The following is an 18,740-nucleotide window of genomic DNA, read 5'->3' as shown; positions in this document are numbered from 1 at the left end:
AATGTCAACAAGACCCCCCTCCATTCTTCTTGACTAGAAAGGAACGTGGGGAAGGAACTAATTACTATGACTAAGAACACTATGGAATTTGGAACGGAGCGGGATGACCCATTCTTTGACGAAGAATGGAAAGGGATGAAACGGGGCGATTGGAAAAAAAGGAACGATCTAGCTGAAGGCCCGATCGTTCTAGAGCGGAACGGAACGATTTAAAAAAAAGTCGGAACGTGCCCAGCCTATAGCCAGGGGCTCTGGGCTGCGTGGCCTGATATACTAGGATGGTGGGTACGTCACCCCCTGCAAAAATTACTAAGAGAGCAGGCATCTTTAAACTCTTCAAGTCGGCCATAAATTTCATGATGAATTGATTTTTCTAAAATTGCAGTATTTTATAGGACTGTTCTGTCTTGACTATATTTCATATTTGTCCCAAAACTTCATTTTCCGCTCCAAACAGCAATTTTTATGCGATCACACTTGAGAATTTATATTGACCCGTATTTATAATTTATCTATTTTTTATTTTTAAAGAACAATAGTCCAAACATAATGTTTGTACAATCAATCAATCGTCATTCGATAAATAGTCGTCTTTTTTGGACTCCTAAAATGCCGCGTGTTGTAAGCATATTTCCTGAATAGTTATCTAAAACGAACAGAGGTCCAAACATTCAGCTGTTTATAAATATCGAATTCAATAAACTAAAACACATTAAAATTCATTACTAACATAAGTCTTAATTTAAAAAGTTCATAGATTAAGGTTTAAAACTTTCTTATATGTTACATTATAACTTTTTAAAAGATGGTTTTGGACCCTCCTTCCTTCTTAATTCGAGTACATCAATTTTTTATGTTGTGAGCCGGGAACACACTTATCAGTCTTTTAGAATTAGTAAAACTTTCTAACCCTTTTGTCTTTCAGAATAAAATTATTTATCCTGGCGTTAAAAATGGAACCTGCTCGTAGCTCCGAGCCCTTCTCTCCGACTGAATTTCATAGTGTTCTTAAATATTTAGTGGAGAATAAAATAAAACTTAACCCTAATATTATAGTTCCTCAGTCAGCTGGGCCTGCCAGGTACAGATGTTATCACAATTGGCGGAGCAGTTGGAGATATTTTTGTTAAAAATCATCGACCTAACACATTCTAACACACCTTTCTTTCTTCCTAATTGATTCTGTCTATTGAGCTATTTCATCTCATATTTTCATTTTATATCAATTATATTAACCCTATATCAATCTAATCATGAATTTAAAATTTGTTTGTTCAGGGTTCAACCGAGAGAAGAATTAATGTTGGCAAATATAGCTGAAAGCTGTCCATTTAGGAAAATAATCGATTTATAACAGCTATTGAGTATGGTTGAAGACCATAACGGACCCCTTAAAACTCTTATTGCATATTTGTAACACAATGAAATTTTTAACCACTCAATTTCGCCGTAAAATGAAAGTTGCTCTAATCGTTTTAACTAGAAAACATAAAAGTTCCGGGTGGACAAGACAAACACTTTTGGGGGATGCGCGACGCGATCCGGCAAATATTTTGGAAGTTATGTCTAAAATAACTGATTTTTGTAAATTAAAATGACGATTTTCATGACGAACGACTTAGAAAACCGGCTCGAATATTGAAACTCTATGCAAATACACAATTGTAAAAATCTAAATTCCAAAATTTCTTCAGATAAAAACTTACAAGGTCAGAAAGTTTTTGTGTTGATAGCGTGCTCATTTTTGAAAATTACATTAATTGCAGATTTATGTAGCCTTTCAATATTCGAGCCGGCATTTCGTTTTTATTAAGTCCCACTTGGTCAAAATCGTCGTTTTCTTAAAAATCGATTGCATCGCCCACCCCCGGAATAGGTTGTATAGTTCATCCTCAAATTTTATCTTTTCTGGTCGAATGATTTTACGCATATTTTTTTAGTCATCTTGATTTTCAGCCTTCTATAACAATTTTTAACAAAACCAAAATCGATTAAGTTTTGAGTAAAAGGCGAAATTGAGTGTTTTTTTGCCTTAACAATTCAATGTCTGTAAAGAAATAAGTCGCCGTTTTCCATCTTAAAAGTGTTGAATTCTTATAATTTTACTTCATTGTTCAAGAAGCATAAATCATCCAGTGACTTACGAGAAATTGCAATCCATTTTCAGATAGAAAACAAGATTTACTTTTCATCACATTTAATCAGACATAGGTTCAAAGGATACCGTTGTGAATTGGAAATGCCTCTTCATAATCAGATGATCCATCGAAATTACGTCTACAGTCCCTTTTAACGTGAAAGTTTTAGAACTTTTAAAAAATTGATAAAATTTATAGAGCTTGCATGAGTTTTGTTGTTGGTGGTGCCCTGGGAGGTTTTATTGGCTTGTTTAACAGTAGTATGGCCCCCCAACATACAACAGTGCAAATGTCAACAAGAGAAACATTAATGGATATGAAATCTACTATTGTCAGTAATGCAAAACAATTTGCAACTATAGGTCAGTGTTAGTTTTCTACATTTACATTTTTGACTTCTGGAATTCGATTTCTGGAAATGCTCAATTTGTTCTTAATATATATTATTAACCTTGTTATTATTTTGATTTCTCGAAACATTATTTTCAGGGGTATATATTTTTCAGAATTCCCCCCCCCCGCCCCGAAGGGGAATGAGAAATGAAAGTTCCGTTCCGTGCAACTATATATAACTTCCGGAAAAAAATAAATGATTTTATAAATGTTGGGGGGGGGGATGGGGATGATAATTTAAGAAAATGTATTTTTAAGAAAATGTATACATTTTCTTATTTTTAATTTAGGTTTTATGTTTGCTGGAGTAGAGTGTTGCGTTGAATCTTACCGGGCTAAAACAGATTGGAGGAATTCAGTTTATGCTGGAGGTATCACAGGAGGGCTTCTTGGCTTCAGGGAATTATGCAATTTGGAAAATAATGTGTTAAGTTTGTGTTTAGAATTTTTCAGAGTGATGGCATTTTCAATTATTATTTCATTAACATATTGCATCAGTAAAAACCTCATCCCACCTCCCCTCCCGGAATTTTGGTATATTTGTGCGAAGCGGCAGATATTTTTAAGGGTACATTCGCTTTATTTTGAAAAAAAAATTTCAGTCATAAAATTTCCAGTTTTAGATTTTTGAAGCCTGATTATAGAAATCTAGAGATATGCTTACTTGAATACGGGATAACTATTTCCAAATGCGTGATATGTTTTAGAGCTGGAATTAAAGCTGCTGGATTTGGAGCTGCTGGTTTTGCTGCTTTCTCCGCAGCCATAGATTATTTTATGCACACAAGCTCATTGTTCAATCCTTCAAACTAGCTTTAGAAGTTCTTGATCAGTTCTTGGGAATTTTCGCAGATTTTTTTGGATTCAACCCGAGTTGCGGATTTTTTCTAGCAAGAGAGAGAGAGGGAGAAAGACGAAATGAACACTAGACCATCTGTGATAATTTGAAAATTTCAGGCAAAATGTCGACGGAGGAAGAATCCGAAGTGAGAAATCGTCAGCCGAAGAACAGCAAGTTTAAACAGCAAGCATTACCGGCTTGGCAGCCGATTCTTACCGCCGGAACTGTTTTGCCGGCATTTTTTGTTATCGGCGTTGCTTTTATTCCTATTGGTAAGTTCTTTATCAAATCTTTTCGATTTTACAGGGATGTTTTTTGTTAATAAATAATTTCCTCCCCTCCCCCTCCCTTTAAAAGATTTTTTTATCATAGAAGTTGGTAAAAATAATAAATTTTAAGAGGAAAATAATTAAATATTTCGGTAATACGTATCTTAAAAAAGGGGAAACGACTTTTATTCCCATCGGGAGGGAGGAGGGGAGATATTTAAAGAAAATACTACTTTCAAAATATTTTTACTCTGAAAATTATTTAGGTATTGGACTGCTCTATTTCTCAAACCAAGTACTAGAGGTGACCTACGATTATACTGAGTGTAAAGAGAATACTGTTAGCTCAGCTACACCTCGCCAGTGCTCAGCAGTCTTAACAGATAACCCAGGTTTACCAATAATAAGGGCTAAAACCGAGATTATGGGGGGGGGGGATTAATTCAGTAAATTATCTGGAAATGAAAGATGTTGGGTAAAGGAATGAAATTTTTGGCTGAAAGTATCACAAATGGTGGTTTAAAAGCTTGCCTCTAGCTATCCTATTTCTTTATTTTTCCCCGGAATATCGAAAATCATTTCTTGAAAATAAATACTCCTAGAATATTCCCTTCTCTATTATTTGTGTATTTAGATGCATCCTGCACTTGTCTTCTTAATCTAAACTCATCAGATTTTGGAACAGAAGACTGGGTTGGAAAGGTGAAGATTATTAAATTGTGAAAATGATATCTTGAAAGAAAAAAAATTTCTAAAAAAAATTTTAAACCCACAATTCACAAAGGATGAGAATTTAATGACAACCTAAGTATATCAATCCATTTGACAATTTCATGATATTGAAAAATAAATTGGCGTTGATTTAAGATAATTAATCGCCCATTCTTTTGAGATTAAATGAGGATGGACACTGGACTGGTCCCGTCCCTACCTTTGACTCTAAAAAGATTAAGATCCAGCGATCAAGTATCATAATTATGAATCAGGGCACTCCAAAATCTCCTTGTTTAGGTTTTTATTTACTATGGTTTGACCAACTTCTACCAGAACCATCGAAGATATGTTAAATCTAGAGACGATAATCAACTTCTTGGCAACCTTGGGTGGGTCATATATTTGTTTATTGAGTAGTTTTGTAATAGTTTTGAAAAATTTAACCTGATTTATTTCAAAAATTTAACTTGAACTTAAATGCTTTAAATCCACTATTTGATTCGATTTATTTGATTTTATAGATTTGATTCGATTTGATTTGGTTTGATTCGATTTGATTCGATTTGATTCGATTTGATTCGATTTGATTCGGTTTGATTCGATTTGATTCGATTTGATTCGATTTAATTCGATTTGATTCGGCTCGATTCGATTCCAATCGGTTCGGTTCGGTTCGGTTCGGTTCGGTTCGGTTCGGTTTGATTCGATTCGATTCGATTTGAATTTACTTGATTCGATTTTATTTATTTCTTGTTCAGATCTCCTAGTGAGGAGTGTGTTCCCTTTCTTCGGCCCAATGATACAGACAAGAACCAATTCTACGCACCTTGTGGTGCAATAGCGAACAGTCTCTTTAGTGACGTCATTACTCTAGGAAAACTACACATTAAGTCTTAATGTTAAATCATCAAGTAGAAACAACTAAAACAGTCCGAAGTAAAACAGAAATTCAACTAATTTAGCTTGATTTTAAGATCCTAAAATTCTCAGGGTTTCCTAAAGAAAATTTAATCTGTTCAAACCTACACTGCGTGGAACCTGTAAATTATATTTAAAAATACAATAATTGAAGAATAAAAAAATAGTTTAATGATAAATGACCTAGAACCAACTTTTATTATTAACAATAAGTAGCTAAACGAAGTAGACTTAGTTGAACCACTTCTTTTGCGTGACGGTCAAGTTGAAGAGAAGTGGTTTAACTATGTTAATGTAGTTCCAATACATCTCACTGTTTACTAAATCTGGTTTCTGTTTGTACCCAAATTTGATATAAATTGAAACGTACTTAATTGAGTTCTGATGATTTAGACATTTTTTATCTCAACTGAGCTGGGAACTTTAGAATGATAGATGTCAGGATTAATGTTTAATTCTCTCTTTTTGCTAATCTCGAGACTAACATAATCTTGAGATTATGTTAATTCCGCGATTAATTATTTAGATCAACAAATTTGATTCTAGGAACGCCAGATTTGTTCGTTTTCTTGACTGGAATGGTCTTCACTTAATTTCTCACCCACTTATTTATTAATACATTAGTTAAATTAATTTTTTTTAAATCTCAAACGTATTATTACATATTTTTGTTCGCCAATTAATTTACAAAATGGCTGATAACAAATTCTTTATTTGTTAGAAATTGTAGTGGTCTCTTACTGGATAGAATTTATTTTCAATCAATTTACGAACAATATTCCTACACTTTCATTGGAGAAAACAATATACGGATATCCAAAGAGAGAGAAAAAAAGAGGATTAAGGACTAAAATTAAATATTTCCACTGTGGATATTCGGATTGTGCAGTCGGGATGAAAGGTTATCCATTCTAAAGTTCCCAGCTCTGATTACTCAAAACTTCCCTGTAAATGTAATTTTAAGATGTTTGAGTCACAACTGTGAATTTTTGTCTCAAGTAAAACTGATGTAAATGTTTTCGTTTTTCTGAAGATTTCTAATTTCTAATTGTGGTTTGATGTTTCTCTTTATACAAGTAAATCTAAATTCTGCGCATCAGAGAGGCTTAAGTCTCCTTAAAGGAACTGTACGCGCAATATCCCCTGATCGACATAAATATAAATATGTGTGTTTGTATAGAGTACAAGAGGAAAGGAGACCCAGACAGTAGTTTTAAACCTGTTCAAGTTTCACGGAAAAATATTGCCTGGGAGAGCGACAAAAAGCATAAATTCAAGTAAGATTTTATCTTGAGGTTAAAATTCTTGATTTGTTAATCCCTAACCGGCTCTTCTGTCGTTCGAAGGATTAATTTAATTCCTATTTGTCGAAATGAAATAAAAGTCCATTTTCATTTTTAATAAATAATCTTTGTAATGAAAAGCTATCGTAACAAAGAGTAGGATTATGATAATTGACGATTTAAAAAAAAGCGCTATTATTTTTGTTTAGGAATCCTCCAATACCCCAGGGTAAAGATTTAGCAACAGTTCTAACCGAAGCAGGAGCTCTCAAGCCTCAAGATTGGAAAAGGAACCTATGGGAGTTAGGTAAAATGTTGAGGATTTATAACCTGAAGAAAATCATCATTGACATCATCATTGTACACAGCTATAATTCCACATGTTTTGATTTGACAGATTAAATCTAGTAATCATCAAAGCCACATTGACCAAGCATGATAAATTGTCAATAATTGCGTTCGATTGTAATTACGGAAAATCGTTACAAATCGTAAACTCACATTTCCTTTGAAAATTAGTAGAGTCATTTCAAGAATGTTTATGTGGTCTTACAACGTCCCTTAATGTCTGGTTTGATTTTTAGTAAAGTTACTAGGCTTCCCATTTCCTATTAAACAAATTAAACTTTGAAAGTCGCCATTTTTAACCGTTCTAAATTTTTCTGTTTAAATTGATGCTTTTTCAAAAATAATAAAGTTCGACATTTTTTTGGGCAACATTTTTCAACTTAGCCAGCCTTAAATGTTACCTGAGGTCTTGTGGGTTGCCTCGATCGATTAAGCCGTTTTTTCGTTCATTGGATATTTCGGAACAAATTGATAGACAGACAAGACAAGCAGAGTATTTATAGTTACGGGCGACGATTGATTGATAGGCATTTTTTTGTTTTTTGATTTTTTTATGATATGATTTGAATGTTAGCGACTGATTTTAAGTTTTTAGTTGTGACAATTATATTATCAATAAGTTTTAGCTCTGATGAATGCTGATTGTTTTACAACTTTTTAACTTGATTTTATACAATTCACAAGTTTTAAGTTCTATAATGAGAAAGTTAAATTTGTACAGCGTTTGCGATAAATAAGTTTTAATAGTGTCCTTGCCTTGTTCCATGATTGATTGATTTAGATCTTGAGGATCCAGATAATAATGGATTCCAGAACGAGGATTTGATTGTGTGGATGCGAGCTGCAGCGTTACCCAACTTCAGGGATAATTCAATATTAAGTTAGATTAGAAAATTTGAAGGATAGCCAGGGATTTGCATTAAATTGACCCCCCCCCCCCCCAAACAAGTTCGGAATGCTTAACTTTTTGGGCAAACGATACTATATTAGTACCAATCCAGTCTTAAAATATCTTTTTTCCTTTTCTTAATTTTTTTAAAATTTAGTTTATACTGAGTTCAAAACTTGTGTTGTTACTCCCTTGAACAAGCGTTTATCCGTTTCATTTTTCGTCTGAAAATTTAAATTGATTTGGCCGGGATATTCCGTGGTCGGAACCCGTGGCAGGGATAACTTAATTACATTATCCTAAAATTTTAAGTTGTCACATCGTTGATTAGCAAACGTAAGTTTTGAGTTTGGTAAGAAATTGAATTATATGTTCCTGCAGGAAACTGTACCGACGGGTTGATCATGAGAATGAGGCTGCCTCTAATAGTTATGATCCTGCATTTCAAAATGGACTTCCTGTCAAAGATTACGAGTACAGGCTTCGGATCAATTATAGTTTCAGGGTAAGAATTTTGTTTTTTGTTTTCAGAGGTGTATGTTTTTCAGAATTACCCGGTAATGATTTTAATAATTTGTGGGAAAAACTGAAAAATTGGACATCAAAAATGCAAATTTTGGTATACTTTTTAATACATATATCCAAAATACTATGGAAAAAATTATTTTAAAAAGCGGGGGGGGGGATGGGGAGAGAGAAATTATTTTTCGAGATAATGTAAACTTCTGCAAAATTTGGAATTTTAATTTTTTGTTGCGTAAAAAGATTAAGATTGAAAAAGGGTACTGATGTAAACCACTTAGCAATAATATGATAAAGAGCCATTTATCTGATTATAGACAGAGAAATTTGACCCATTTTTATTTCTTATTTTTAAAATATTTTATCCGGGTTCTTAAAGTTCTCTTAAAATTCAAGAGTTTGCGTTTTCTGTAGAATAAATAATAAGAAATTAAACTTAATTGTTCAAGTTTGCTCTTAATTTAATATGTAATTTTAAAACTGAATATCTTCATCATACAGGGTTACTCACAAGGGTTCAGAGTTGACTGTAAAGGAATTAACTTTTTCTGTTTCCGTAGATTTAGGATTCCTTGCAGCTGAAAATTTGTTATTTTCTTTGCTTTATCATTAAAAAGGCGATTAAAAGATTCTTTTCATGGCATAATACTTAATTTAACCTTGGAAACGTCATATTTTATTGAGTTTTAGGTCGTCTTTACAGTCTCGCTCTTTGTGGGTAACCCTGTATGTATTTATATTTAATCTGGGGTCGGATCTAATTAATAGCCCAAAGTAGTTAGAACTAGTTCTCCAGGTTACACTAGATAAATAGTTCAATTATGCATACCTAGTTAAACCACTTCTTGCTATTCATTACTATTGCCCTCTGAATCCACTTTTCTCTCAATTGATCTTCATCATTATCGAATGACATCATCAATTAATTAATCAATAAATGATTAAATCTATGAATGAATGGATGATTAATCTACTGTATCCAGGTTACTGAGTTCCAAGGAACTAAAAGTGTTATACTGTCCACCACCAGCCTGTTGGGGGGCAGGAACCCGTTCCTAGGGATTGCGTACATTGTTGTCGGAGTTATTTGCTTTCTGATGGGGGTCGTCTTTCTCTTCATACATCTTAGGTAAGTCGCAATCTTTTAAGATCTTCAGAGGTTGGAACTGTTCTGTGGAATATAATTAATTTAAATATTAACTTAAAAATTTAAATATTCATATCCACATATTTATCTGTTAGGTCTACTAAACCCTTGTAACTTTTTATATCTACTTGTTATTTATCTATTAATTTTACTAAACCTCTGTAACTTCTTTATATCCACATATTATTTATCTATTAGGTTTACTAAACCCTTGTAACTTCTTTATATCTACATGTTATTTATCTATTAGTTTACTAAACCTGTATCTTCTCCATATATACATGTATAATTTATCTATTAGGTTTACTAAACCCCTGTAACTTCTGCATATCTACATGTTATTTATCTGTTAGGTTTACTAAACTCCTGTAACTTCTGCATATCTACATGTTATTTATCTATTAGGTTTACTAAACCTGTAACTTCTGCATATCTACATTTTATTTATCTGTTAGGTTTACTAAACCTCTGTAACTTCCTTATATCTACATATTATTTATCTATTAGGTTTACTACACCCCTGTAACTTCTTTATATCTACATGTTATTTATCTATTAGGTTTACTAAACCCCTGTAACTTCTTTATATCTACATGTTATTTATCTGTTAGGTTTACTAAACCCCTGTAACTTCTGCATATCTACATTTATCTGTTAGGTTTACTAAACCTCTAACTTCTGCATATCTACATGTTATTTATCTTTTAGGTTTACTAAACCTCTGTAATTTCCTTATATCTACATGTTATTTATCTGTTAGGTTTACTAAACCCCTTTAACTTCTGCATATCTACATGTTATTTATCTATTAGGTTTACTAAACCTGTAACTTCTGCATATCTACATGTTATTTATCTGTTAGGTTTACTAAACCTCTGTAATTTCCTTATATCTACATGTTAATTATCTGTTAGGTTTACTAAACCCCTGTAATTTCTGCATATCTACATGTTATTTATCTGTTAGGTTTACTAAACCCCTGTAACTTCTGCATATCTACATGTTATTTATCTATTATGTTTACTAAACCTGTAACTTCTGCATATCTACATGTTATTTATCTGTTAGGTTTACTAAACCTCTGTAATTTCCTTATATGTACATGTTATTTATCTGTTAGGTTTACAAAACCCTTGTAACTTCTTTATATCTACATGTTATTTATCTGTTAGGTTTGGACGGAAAACCCAGGAGATGATGAATATAACGGCCAGGACTCCCTTCAATTAAACTCATAAACCTATTTTTGTTTAATCACTAAACGCACAATTACAAATTAATGGATGCCGTGTAAAACAATTTGGAACAGGCAAATTCCGGAATACATATCATTCCGAAAATTAAAATTAAAATTTATGATTTTTGTCAGTTCAAAAGTTTTAATGTTTGTGATTTTTAAAACTAATCTATTGAAAGGACAAACTTTAAAGAACAGAACATATTTGGTGTATTTACGCCAACTTGACTTTTAACATTTTAAACAAACTTAAACCAAAGAAAACTTTGGATTTGTGCATTTTAATTTTATAATTTTTTTTATTGTAACTATGCCCCCAATTTAAATGTGATTATTTTTTCTAATTGTCGTAAGCAATCTATGTTGAAATGCTTATAAAAATTTCAATCACAACGAAATTTTTTTTCATTTTCTAGGTTTTTTAATGTTCCATAGTTCGGAATTCAAACAATATTTTACGCTTGTCAAAAAAAAGGAATAAGTAAAATAGATGGAAGTGTAATAAAGAATTTACGAAACATTAAAATTCATAGTTGTAATTATTTATGATATTATTATTTTATCAAGTTAGGACTTCTAATCCATTTCTTGTCCAAGTATTTTCATAGTTTAGATATATATTTATATAGCACATTGATGTTAACCAATAACCATGGCTTTTGTTTAATTCGTTGTCAAAGATTTGTGTAATTATAATATTTAAGAAATTTTTGATTTAGATTATAATATTTTGTTCCAGTGTTGTATATTTTAAAATTTACCTTTTTTAAAGGGTTAAAAAATGATCAATCTAACTTAAACCATTTTCATCTTGAGTTTCAGTTAATTTTTTTATTTTCCCTTGCTTAATGCTTTTAAACGTTGATTCAGATATTTTCTCCAGATTTATAATTTTCCACTCTTAGCTGTGATTTATTTTTTTTCAGAAAATGGTAAGAAATAGAAACTAGATAATGTCTGAGGGAAGGAAGGACGAGGAAAAGAACATGGAGAAGGAGGAGAAGGGGGAGAAGGAAAAAGATTCTGACATGGAGAAACTGGATAAGGAGGAAACAAAAGAACCCAAAATAAATGAGAAAGAGGACGAAGAGGGTAAATCTGAAACCAAAAAAGGAAATGAGGAGAATGAAAAGAGTTTAGAGAAAAAGGAGAAGAAGGAGACTGCGGTAAAACTAGAATCTCCCGAGGAATCCCAAACTTCAAGTTCTTCTCCTGGAAGGTATAACAAAGAAAAATGTTTATCAATTATATATACAATTAAAGGGACAGACCGGCTAGTCATGGTAGTTGAGCGAACAGTGCAGTATTGTTGTGAAAAACATTTTTACAGTGAACAATTTTAAAATAAGAACGTAAGGTCGTAATATTTGACCAGTTGTTTCAGTCAAGTCTAGCCGGTCTCACCATTTAACGAAAAGACAAGTGTTGGTTCATGTAAGAAGCGTGATTCAGAGTTTGGGAAAGTTTTCTAATGTTTTTCATGTCAGAGTTACATCAAGATTATATTCGTTGCCTCAAACATGTATTCTAGAATTTAAGACGTAGAATAAGATAAAGTTTAGTGAGGGTTTTCAAATATCTATGATTAACAATAAAATTGATATATTTACAAAAATCAACTCAAATTGAATTGAACCTTCAATTTGAGATTGCATTTAACAGTTCACACAAGTGACAAAATCAAAGCTAACTTGACGAAGGTTTCAAGGGAGTGATTCTCTCACCAATGCAAGTCAAGCCGAACGGTTGAAAATCACTTTACTTCTATATTTTTTTGCGAACAAACTCTTTGAAAGGGTTTTGTTTTTGGGAATACACTAAACTTTTGTAAAACTATGTTTGTCATTTTTGAAACACACGACTTGAGCAATAAACCATAATAAAAAGTTTAGTCATGATCAAATTTTAATTGTTTCCTTATTTCTCTCATGTTAGAGTATCTTAAACCCCCAGGAACAGTCACTTTGAATGATACAATCTATATCTAGGTCCTCTGAGACCCTGCAGACCAGGATGGAGGAGTACTTCTCCCAGATGTCCGACCAGTACACAGCATACCAGGTATTGAAAATCAGACTCAAGGGACTGTTAGCGATATTCCAATTGACCCTCCTTGTAAATATGTTTTTAAAAGCAAATAAATATTAAATTTCAAGCATCATTATTATTTATTTTTTTCTAATCTCAACTTACCTAAGTTTTTTCTTCAAATATATTCAGTCGTAAAAACACGTATTTAAAATATTGGCATGCCCGATGCACAACGGTACCCTTAACAGTTTTTTATGATGAAGAATAAATGTGATATCTTTTTTGTTTTGTTTACTTTAACATTTTTATTTTGTTTTATTCCTTATTCCAAATATTTTAGGCACTTGCTGCTCAAGCTGCTATTACTCAGCAGCTGCAAGCTGCCGGAGCTACCTCTCAAGCACTAGCTACCCAAGCAGCTCTAGCCCAATATGTTCAGCAGATGCAGAGTATATCTAGCAGCAGTAGTAGTAGCAGTACTAACAGTTGGGGATCTACTGCTGCTAAACCCCTCACTAACATGTTGTCCAATATGGCGATGCTGCAGGTCACTTTTGTTAACATGTTATATAGGGTGTATCTTTTTATTAATTATTTACTAGTTAAATTGCCCGGTGTTGCCCGGGGAACTTAAGAAATATTAAACAAAAATCACATTAGTCTTTGGTACCACCAGGGTACCTATGGGTTTCCTCAAAAAATTTCAGCCAATTCGATCTTCTTTTTCTTTCTGTATGTTTGATTGGGGAACTCGGGAGAACTACTAAAATCTTGATTTTGAGATTTTAAGTTGAGTGGGACGACTTGAATAGCGAATTAGAGTTAAAATCGTAATTTAATATCAAGCGCGGGTAAACGGCTGGTGTAACTATGAGTAAACTAGGCAGCGCTGGGTTCCCAAGCTAGTACTGTATATTTTGAAAACATTGATTCTTAATAATTTGAAAAATTTAACGCATCTACTTGCCATTGTTAAACTTCTCACTCCAAATTTAATTTATTTCTCCCAAAAAATCATTTTTCCTAATAGAGCAAAAATTGTATGCACCTAAGATATAACTGAAGAAGGGGGGGGGGGTTATTAAATCATCCCCTATGCAATTCGATGCAGTATCAGAAATAATGTCTCTTAACCAAACGTAAGTTACTCATTTAAAAAGAATAGTTATTCAGAGTTACAGGTACTAAAAGAGGTAGTACAAATAGATGGATATAACTTTGGTTGTAAATATATAGCGATGATTTCCAATCCTGAAGATTGTATAGCATGAAACATAATGTTGATACAATAAAAACGCAAATTATGATCTACAATTTTATTTTACTTTCGCATCTTGATAAAATCATTAAACAATACCTAGCATCTAAAAGTTCTGATATAGAAGACGACATTTAAGCACGTTAATATTATACCTGCAACAGGTTGACAGGTTGGGTTGGTAACCGACCGCTACAACGGTTTGGTTTGGCGGAGTTTGCGCATTATTTCAGCTGTTGCATACACTTACATATTCGAAACTTTGGTGGAATTATTTAATCATGAGATATGTCTGATTTACAGGCGGCGGGTGGTTACGCACAAGCTCAGGCGATGGTGGCGGCTATATCCGCCTCGACCTCACCTCGAGGGCGGGGGCGGGGCAGCAGAGGCGGAGGAATCTCGCCTAGAGGACGGAAAATTGGCGTGAAACTGAAACGTCTGGATGGAACAGAATATGTCCGAGGAGGGGGAGGACGGGGTAGTCGGGGTGGTCCTGGTATCCGGGCTAGGAAACGAGAAGGTGCTTTCAACAGTGATTATCTCTACTATATGCAACAACAACAACAATCCTCTTCATCCGCAGACATCGGGGCTTCAAGGTTAGATATGTTTAATGTTTATACATAAAGCACTACAGTAGGTCGAAACATGAGATATCAAAATTACGCTTTGATAGGGATTTTTCCTCGCAACTCACAAGTTCAAATTCGCTGCCAAAAAGGACAGATTCAGTTATAAAGTCACTAACCTAAAACGGAAAAAAACCTCAAGGGCATAAATCCTTTTTCTTTAATGCTAAAATCAGAAACGCTGAAATCATAGGAGTTGGTCAATAATACGGGATTAATACTAGTATTTGTGACTTTGTTATGCAAAGGTTACAGTTGCAGTGAAATCTTATTTAAATCGCCAAAAAAGATTTTTTTAAATTATCATTGATATTTTATTTTATGTTTAATTTTCGTATTATTCTGTTAGGTTTCAAACATCTCCTGGATCCACTCCTATGCCTCCAGATGATAGTGATAACGCGAGTTTAGCGAGTATTGATGAACAATTCTACACTGAAGCCTATCCGTCCAAACTTTGTGCATTCTGTAATCTTAGTGAAAAAAGCTTCTTGGGTCAGGTATGTACCTTGTTCAATGTACAATGTCCAGGATTTCATTTATTGATCCTATTTTAATCATTAAATAAACAAAGGTAATTTAGACCCTCTTTTTTGAGTACCATGTCCGATTCACAACTTTTTAGCTGAAAGTAGGATCATTTTTCTTTGAGGGTTCTCAACTGAAGTGAATTGCGGATCTATGGTTCACGGACCTTTGAGCAAATTGTCAGAGTTTAACACGCTTTAACTTTTAAGATAGAACAACGACAATATCTTGCTCATTGGTACTCATTGGTACATTAGTACGGCATCGATGTGAATTGCACGTGCCTCTTGTATAAAGGATGGTCATTTAAAAGTACATCAGAAGTCTTAACTTGAAATCAGTAGTAATCATCATTCATACCAATAGAGTAGGGTTTATTTTTTTATAGAAGCACACAAATAATCTTAAAGCTTCTTTTATTATTTTTTTACTTAAAACTTTGATAGCTTGCAACCGCTGGTTTTCTAGAAAGCGTTTGCCAGATTTAGTCAAGCTTTCTTTAAAATTTATCCAGCATGGGTTTCGCACCATGCCAGCAAGGGTACGTTTATGCTATTTTGATGAAAGTTATATTTTATTTAGGGTGAAATGGTTCGGTATACTGCTAGTGAAGTTAATCTGTTAGAGTTTGCAGAAAAGCGAAAAACCGCGCAATCAGAACAAGACCGGCCTGAGAGCCCGAGTGACCGAGGGAAAAGTCCCAACGGAATTTTCGCGCGAAGAAAAATCCGCAAATTTTTCAGCGGAGATCAGGGCGAGCCGGTTGACGAGCTCGATATGATCGGGTTCCAAGTGGAAGTTGACGTCTCGCTTGTTTTTGAATCAAACCGAGTTTTCTACGCTCACTTCAACTGCGCTCTATGGTCCGGGGGCGTGCTCAAGTCCAAGATGGAAACTGAGACAGAAAAGGAAGGAAGCACTAGTAGTACACCATTGTTGAAGTTTGTCTCTCAGGCCGTCCTCAACGGGATAACTACAAGGTTAGTTAGTTATGTCGTCAAAAACCTGGAATTAAACTAGACTTAACATGTTTAAAAATAATATTTCTCTGTAAAATCTCCTAAACCTGATAAATCTGCAATCCTAAAAATATCTAAACTCTAATATCTCCTAATCTGCAGATGTTCCCACTGTAAACACTATGGTGCTAGTGTCCCCTGCAAGGCTAGTGACCGGGTCTACCACTGGCCGTGTGCTGTCGCCTCCGGGGCGTTCCTAGAGAAATCCTCCCTCGTCATGGTCAGCGTGGAGGCATATGACAAGGTGGCGGGTATCGCCACTAATGCAGTTTATCTCTACTACACTGGTACACAGTGGAAAATTGGAAAGGTATTGAATCCCAAAAAATAGGATATTTTGAGAAAAAAACTATTTAGAAATACATGCTGCTATTTAGCAATTTTTCTAAACTCAGTTACCTAATTTAGTGTTAAACATCACGTTTCATGTTTCTACCTGTTAAATTTGGACAAATCTTAATGGGTTTTATTTTATTTGAAATAGTGAGTCCAATTTGTGTTCTGAGTTTCCTCAGAGAAAACAATTAACCTGAGATGGAATTTAAAGAATTTGAGCCGCGGTTTAAATCTGCCAAAAGCCGGTTTAAATTCAGCGCCGGCTTAAATCTTGAAACATTTAATACAATTTTAAGTGGAACCAACCATATTTAAGCCGCGGCTTAAATTTAAACCGCCGCTCAAATTCTTTAAATTCGGCCACAAATCTCTCAGCACCCTACGAGATAATGAGATGTGAGCCTAAAGTTAAACGTGTGAGTTATCTGTATAATCCACAACTGAAATAGGAAGACGATATCTGTATAATCCACAACTGAAATAGGAAGACGACGTTATTACAGTTTTAGTATACATTTATTAAATCGCTAATTAAGTGAACTGGGTCTGTTTACGTTGCACTTTTTCTGTATCGCGCGCATTGGACTTTCTAAAGTCATACTTTTAGTCCAAAAGTCGTCATCCTATTTCAGAGTTTTCTGGCTATCACTTTATGTATATTGTATAGGTGTGTGAGATCCCTGCCAGTAAGCTAGAAAACCTGTTGTACTGTACAACCTGCGGTCAGCACTACCTGTACTCTGGAGCTCATATTAAGATAACAGAAAGGATCCGGGGAGGCTGGCAATGCCAGAAATGTAAATCCTGCCAGAACTGTCGTCTTTCAGGTGATAATAATAATAATAATAATGATCTTTTTGTTATACCAATAAATATGAAAATTTACCCATCTTGGACCTAGTGTGAGTAAAGTGGGTGTGTGTTTGTGGAGTCAAGTCATGAAATTTTCAGGACTATAATTTCTTAATTAATTAATGTAAAAGTAATGTTCTTGCGGAGAGTTACTGATTTTTAAAGGGTTATATCAAATGATTAGAGGAAATGAATAACTAAAAGTGAAAAATTGATAAATATTTTGGGATACAAGTATCAATCAAAGGACAATCAAAAGTTAACATGTCATTTCAAATCCAATTATTCAATATTCATTTTCCTCTCCCTAATCTTCAAAAACCATTTTAAGACTATTCACTAAATGTTCTAGCCAGTGTGTAAGGGTGAAACTGAAACCCCTAACGATAACAATAACACCCATACAATCCTCAGCCATAGAAAAAAGGATTATTTCTAAAATAATGGATTATTATTATTTGTAAATATGTTGTTAGGTAACGAGGATCGATATCTTCTCTGTGATGTGTGTGATGGAGCATATCATGCATACTGTCTTAGGTAAGCTTTAAGTTTATTAAAGGGATTGTTCCTTACTTCTAATAGAGGAGGAAAACCATCATTCAATAATGATTTGATCTGTAACATTTTATTTTTGAGTATTTAAGGAAACAAACCGGGAAAACACCTATATTTTAGTAGAATCTTTGTGATTATTAAGCTGGATACCTCGATTGTGCCTGGAATGTAAAACTTCAACCGATTTCAGAAGTTCAACCTCAATTCAAAAGTTTAGAGGTTATCGAGTTGAGTCGTTAAAACTAATCGATATCTAAAACATAAGTTTTATACTCAGCCCTACCAAGCTGGGACATTGTGTTGGATATTCATACTTCGGATCACTTGATCTCGCCACTGTGAGCACATTAGAGGATTAATTCTTATTCTCTACATTTCAGTTTTTTCTCCAGTGTAAGATTTCCATGCGGGATATTGAATATCGATTAAGATGATCTGCAAATTAACACAAGATCGAGATCAAGCATTGATCTCGATATCTACAATACAAGAGTTCCTAGCTCTAATTAATCTTTATAAAATAATGTAAATTGTGTAGACCCCAGATGGCAAGTGTACCTAAGAATGGTTGGAAATGTAAGAGATGTCGACGCTGCACTGATTGTGGGAGCAAGACCCCCGGGTCCGGTCAGAGTAGTAGATGGCATAATAATTACTCGGTCTGTGATTCATGCTACCAACAGAGGAATAAGGTTAATAATTCAATCATTCTTAAGTTGCTAGCGTTGAAGTTTTTAGTTTAATAGAAATTTAGGGGCGTGAACAGGAATTTGTCCAGGGGGGCTAGAGGCTAAACTTATGTAACTTTCCATAAGGGGGGGGGGGGC

The 18,740-nt window shown here is 33.9% G+C and overlaps 3 protein-coding genes and 1 long non-coding RNA gene across 5 annotated transcripts in view; 3 read left to right on the top strand and 1 right to left on the bottom strand.

The window, feature by feature from the left end:
* LOC111711175 (uncharacterized) overlaps positions 1–3,283 on the bottom strand; it is a 10,945-nt gene extending 7,662 nt beyond the window's left edge. Inside the window, exon 1 of the long non-coding RNA XR_002767198.1 lies at positions 3,196–3,283. This is a non-coding gene — a long non-coding RNA (uncharacterized LOC111711175). The remainder of the gene's footprint in view (positions 1–3,195) is intronic.
* Positions 907–3,487, top strand: LOC111711174 (mitochondrial import inner membrane translocase subunit Tim22). The gene is made up of 5 exons (XM_023485454.1): positions 907–1,081; positions 1,279–1,335; positions 2,337–2,500; positions 2,822–2,930; positions 3,239–3,487. The coding sequence occupies exons 1-5, from the start codon at positions 954–956 to the stop codon at positions 3,342–3,344; spliced, it is 564 nt and encodes a 187-aa protein (XP_023341222.1). The 5' UTR covers positions 907–953; the 3' UTR covers positions 3,345–3,487.
* On the top strand, positions 3,481–11,003 carry LOC111711172 (cell cycle control protein 50A). Of its 2 annotated transcripts, none has more exons than XM_023485451.1 (11): positions 3,481–3,644; positions 3,908–4,033; positions 4,276–4,343; positions 4,653–4,744; positions 5,114–5,224; positions 6,449–6,550; positions 6,766–6,863; positions 7,686–7,767; positions 8,175–8,298; positions 9,299–9,444; positions 10,635–11,003. In XM_023485451.1, exons 1-11 carry the CDS (start codon positions 3,494–3,496, stop codon positions 10,690–10,692), a joined length of 1,158 nt encoding a protein of 385 aa, XP_023341219.1. In that variant the 5' UTR covers positions 3,481–3,493; the 3' UTR covers positions 10,693–11,003. The 2 variants fall into 2 exon arrangements, with proteins under 2 accessions (XP_023341219.1, XP_023341218.1); XM_023485450.1 differs by having other exon boundaries at positions 5,114–5,229; positions 6,454–6,550.
* A 7-nt stretch (positions 11,004–11,010) lies between these two features.
* LOC111711184 (histone-lysine N-methyltransferase 2C) overlaps positions 11,011–18,740 on the top strand; it is a 9,643-nt gene continuing 1,913 nt past the window's right edge. Inside the window, exons 1-10 of the mRNA XM_023485465.1 lie at positions 11,011–11,918; positions 12,688–12,760; positions 13,071–13,277; positions 14,292–14,590; positions 14,970–15,120; positions 15,731–16,128; positions 16,270–16,477; positions 17,171–17,330; positions 17,832–17,895; positions 18,452–18,605. Coding sequence (XP_023341233.1) covers positions 11,653–11,918; positions 12,688–12,760; positions 13,071–13,277; positions 14,292–14,590; positions 14,970–15,120; positions 15,731–16,128; positions 16,270–16,477; positions 17,171–17,330; positions 17,832–17,895; positions 18,452–18,605 — 1,980 coding nt within the window. The 5' untranslated portion in view covers positions 11,011–11,652. The remainder of the gene's footprint in view (positions 11,919–12,687; positions 12,761–13,070; positions 13,278–14,291; positions 14,591–14,969; positions 15,121–15,730; positions 16,129–16,269; positions 16,478–17,170; positions 17,331–17,831; positions 17,896–18,451; positions 18,606–18,740) is intronic.

Source organism: Eurytemora carolleeae, unplaced genomic scaffold (assembly GCF_000591075.1).
Source record: "Eurytemora carolleeae unplaced genomic scaffold, Eaff_2.0 scaffold232, whole genome shotgun sequence".
In the NCBI taxonomy this organism is placed as follows: Eukaryota; Metazoa; Arthropoda; class Copepoda; order Calanoida; family Temoridae; genus Eurytemora; species Eurytemora carolleeae.
The sequence above is the reverse complement of the archived record's forward strand: the minus strand, read 5'-3'. Positions and strand labels throughout refer to the sequence as shown.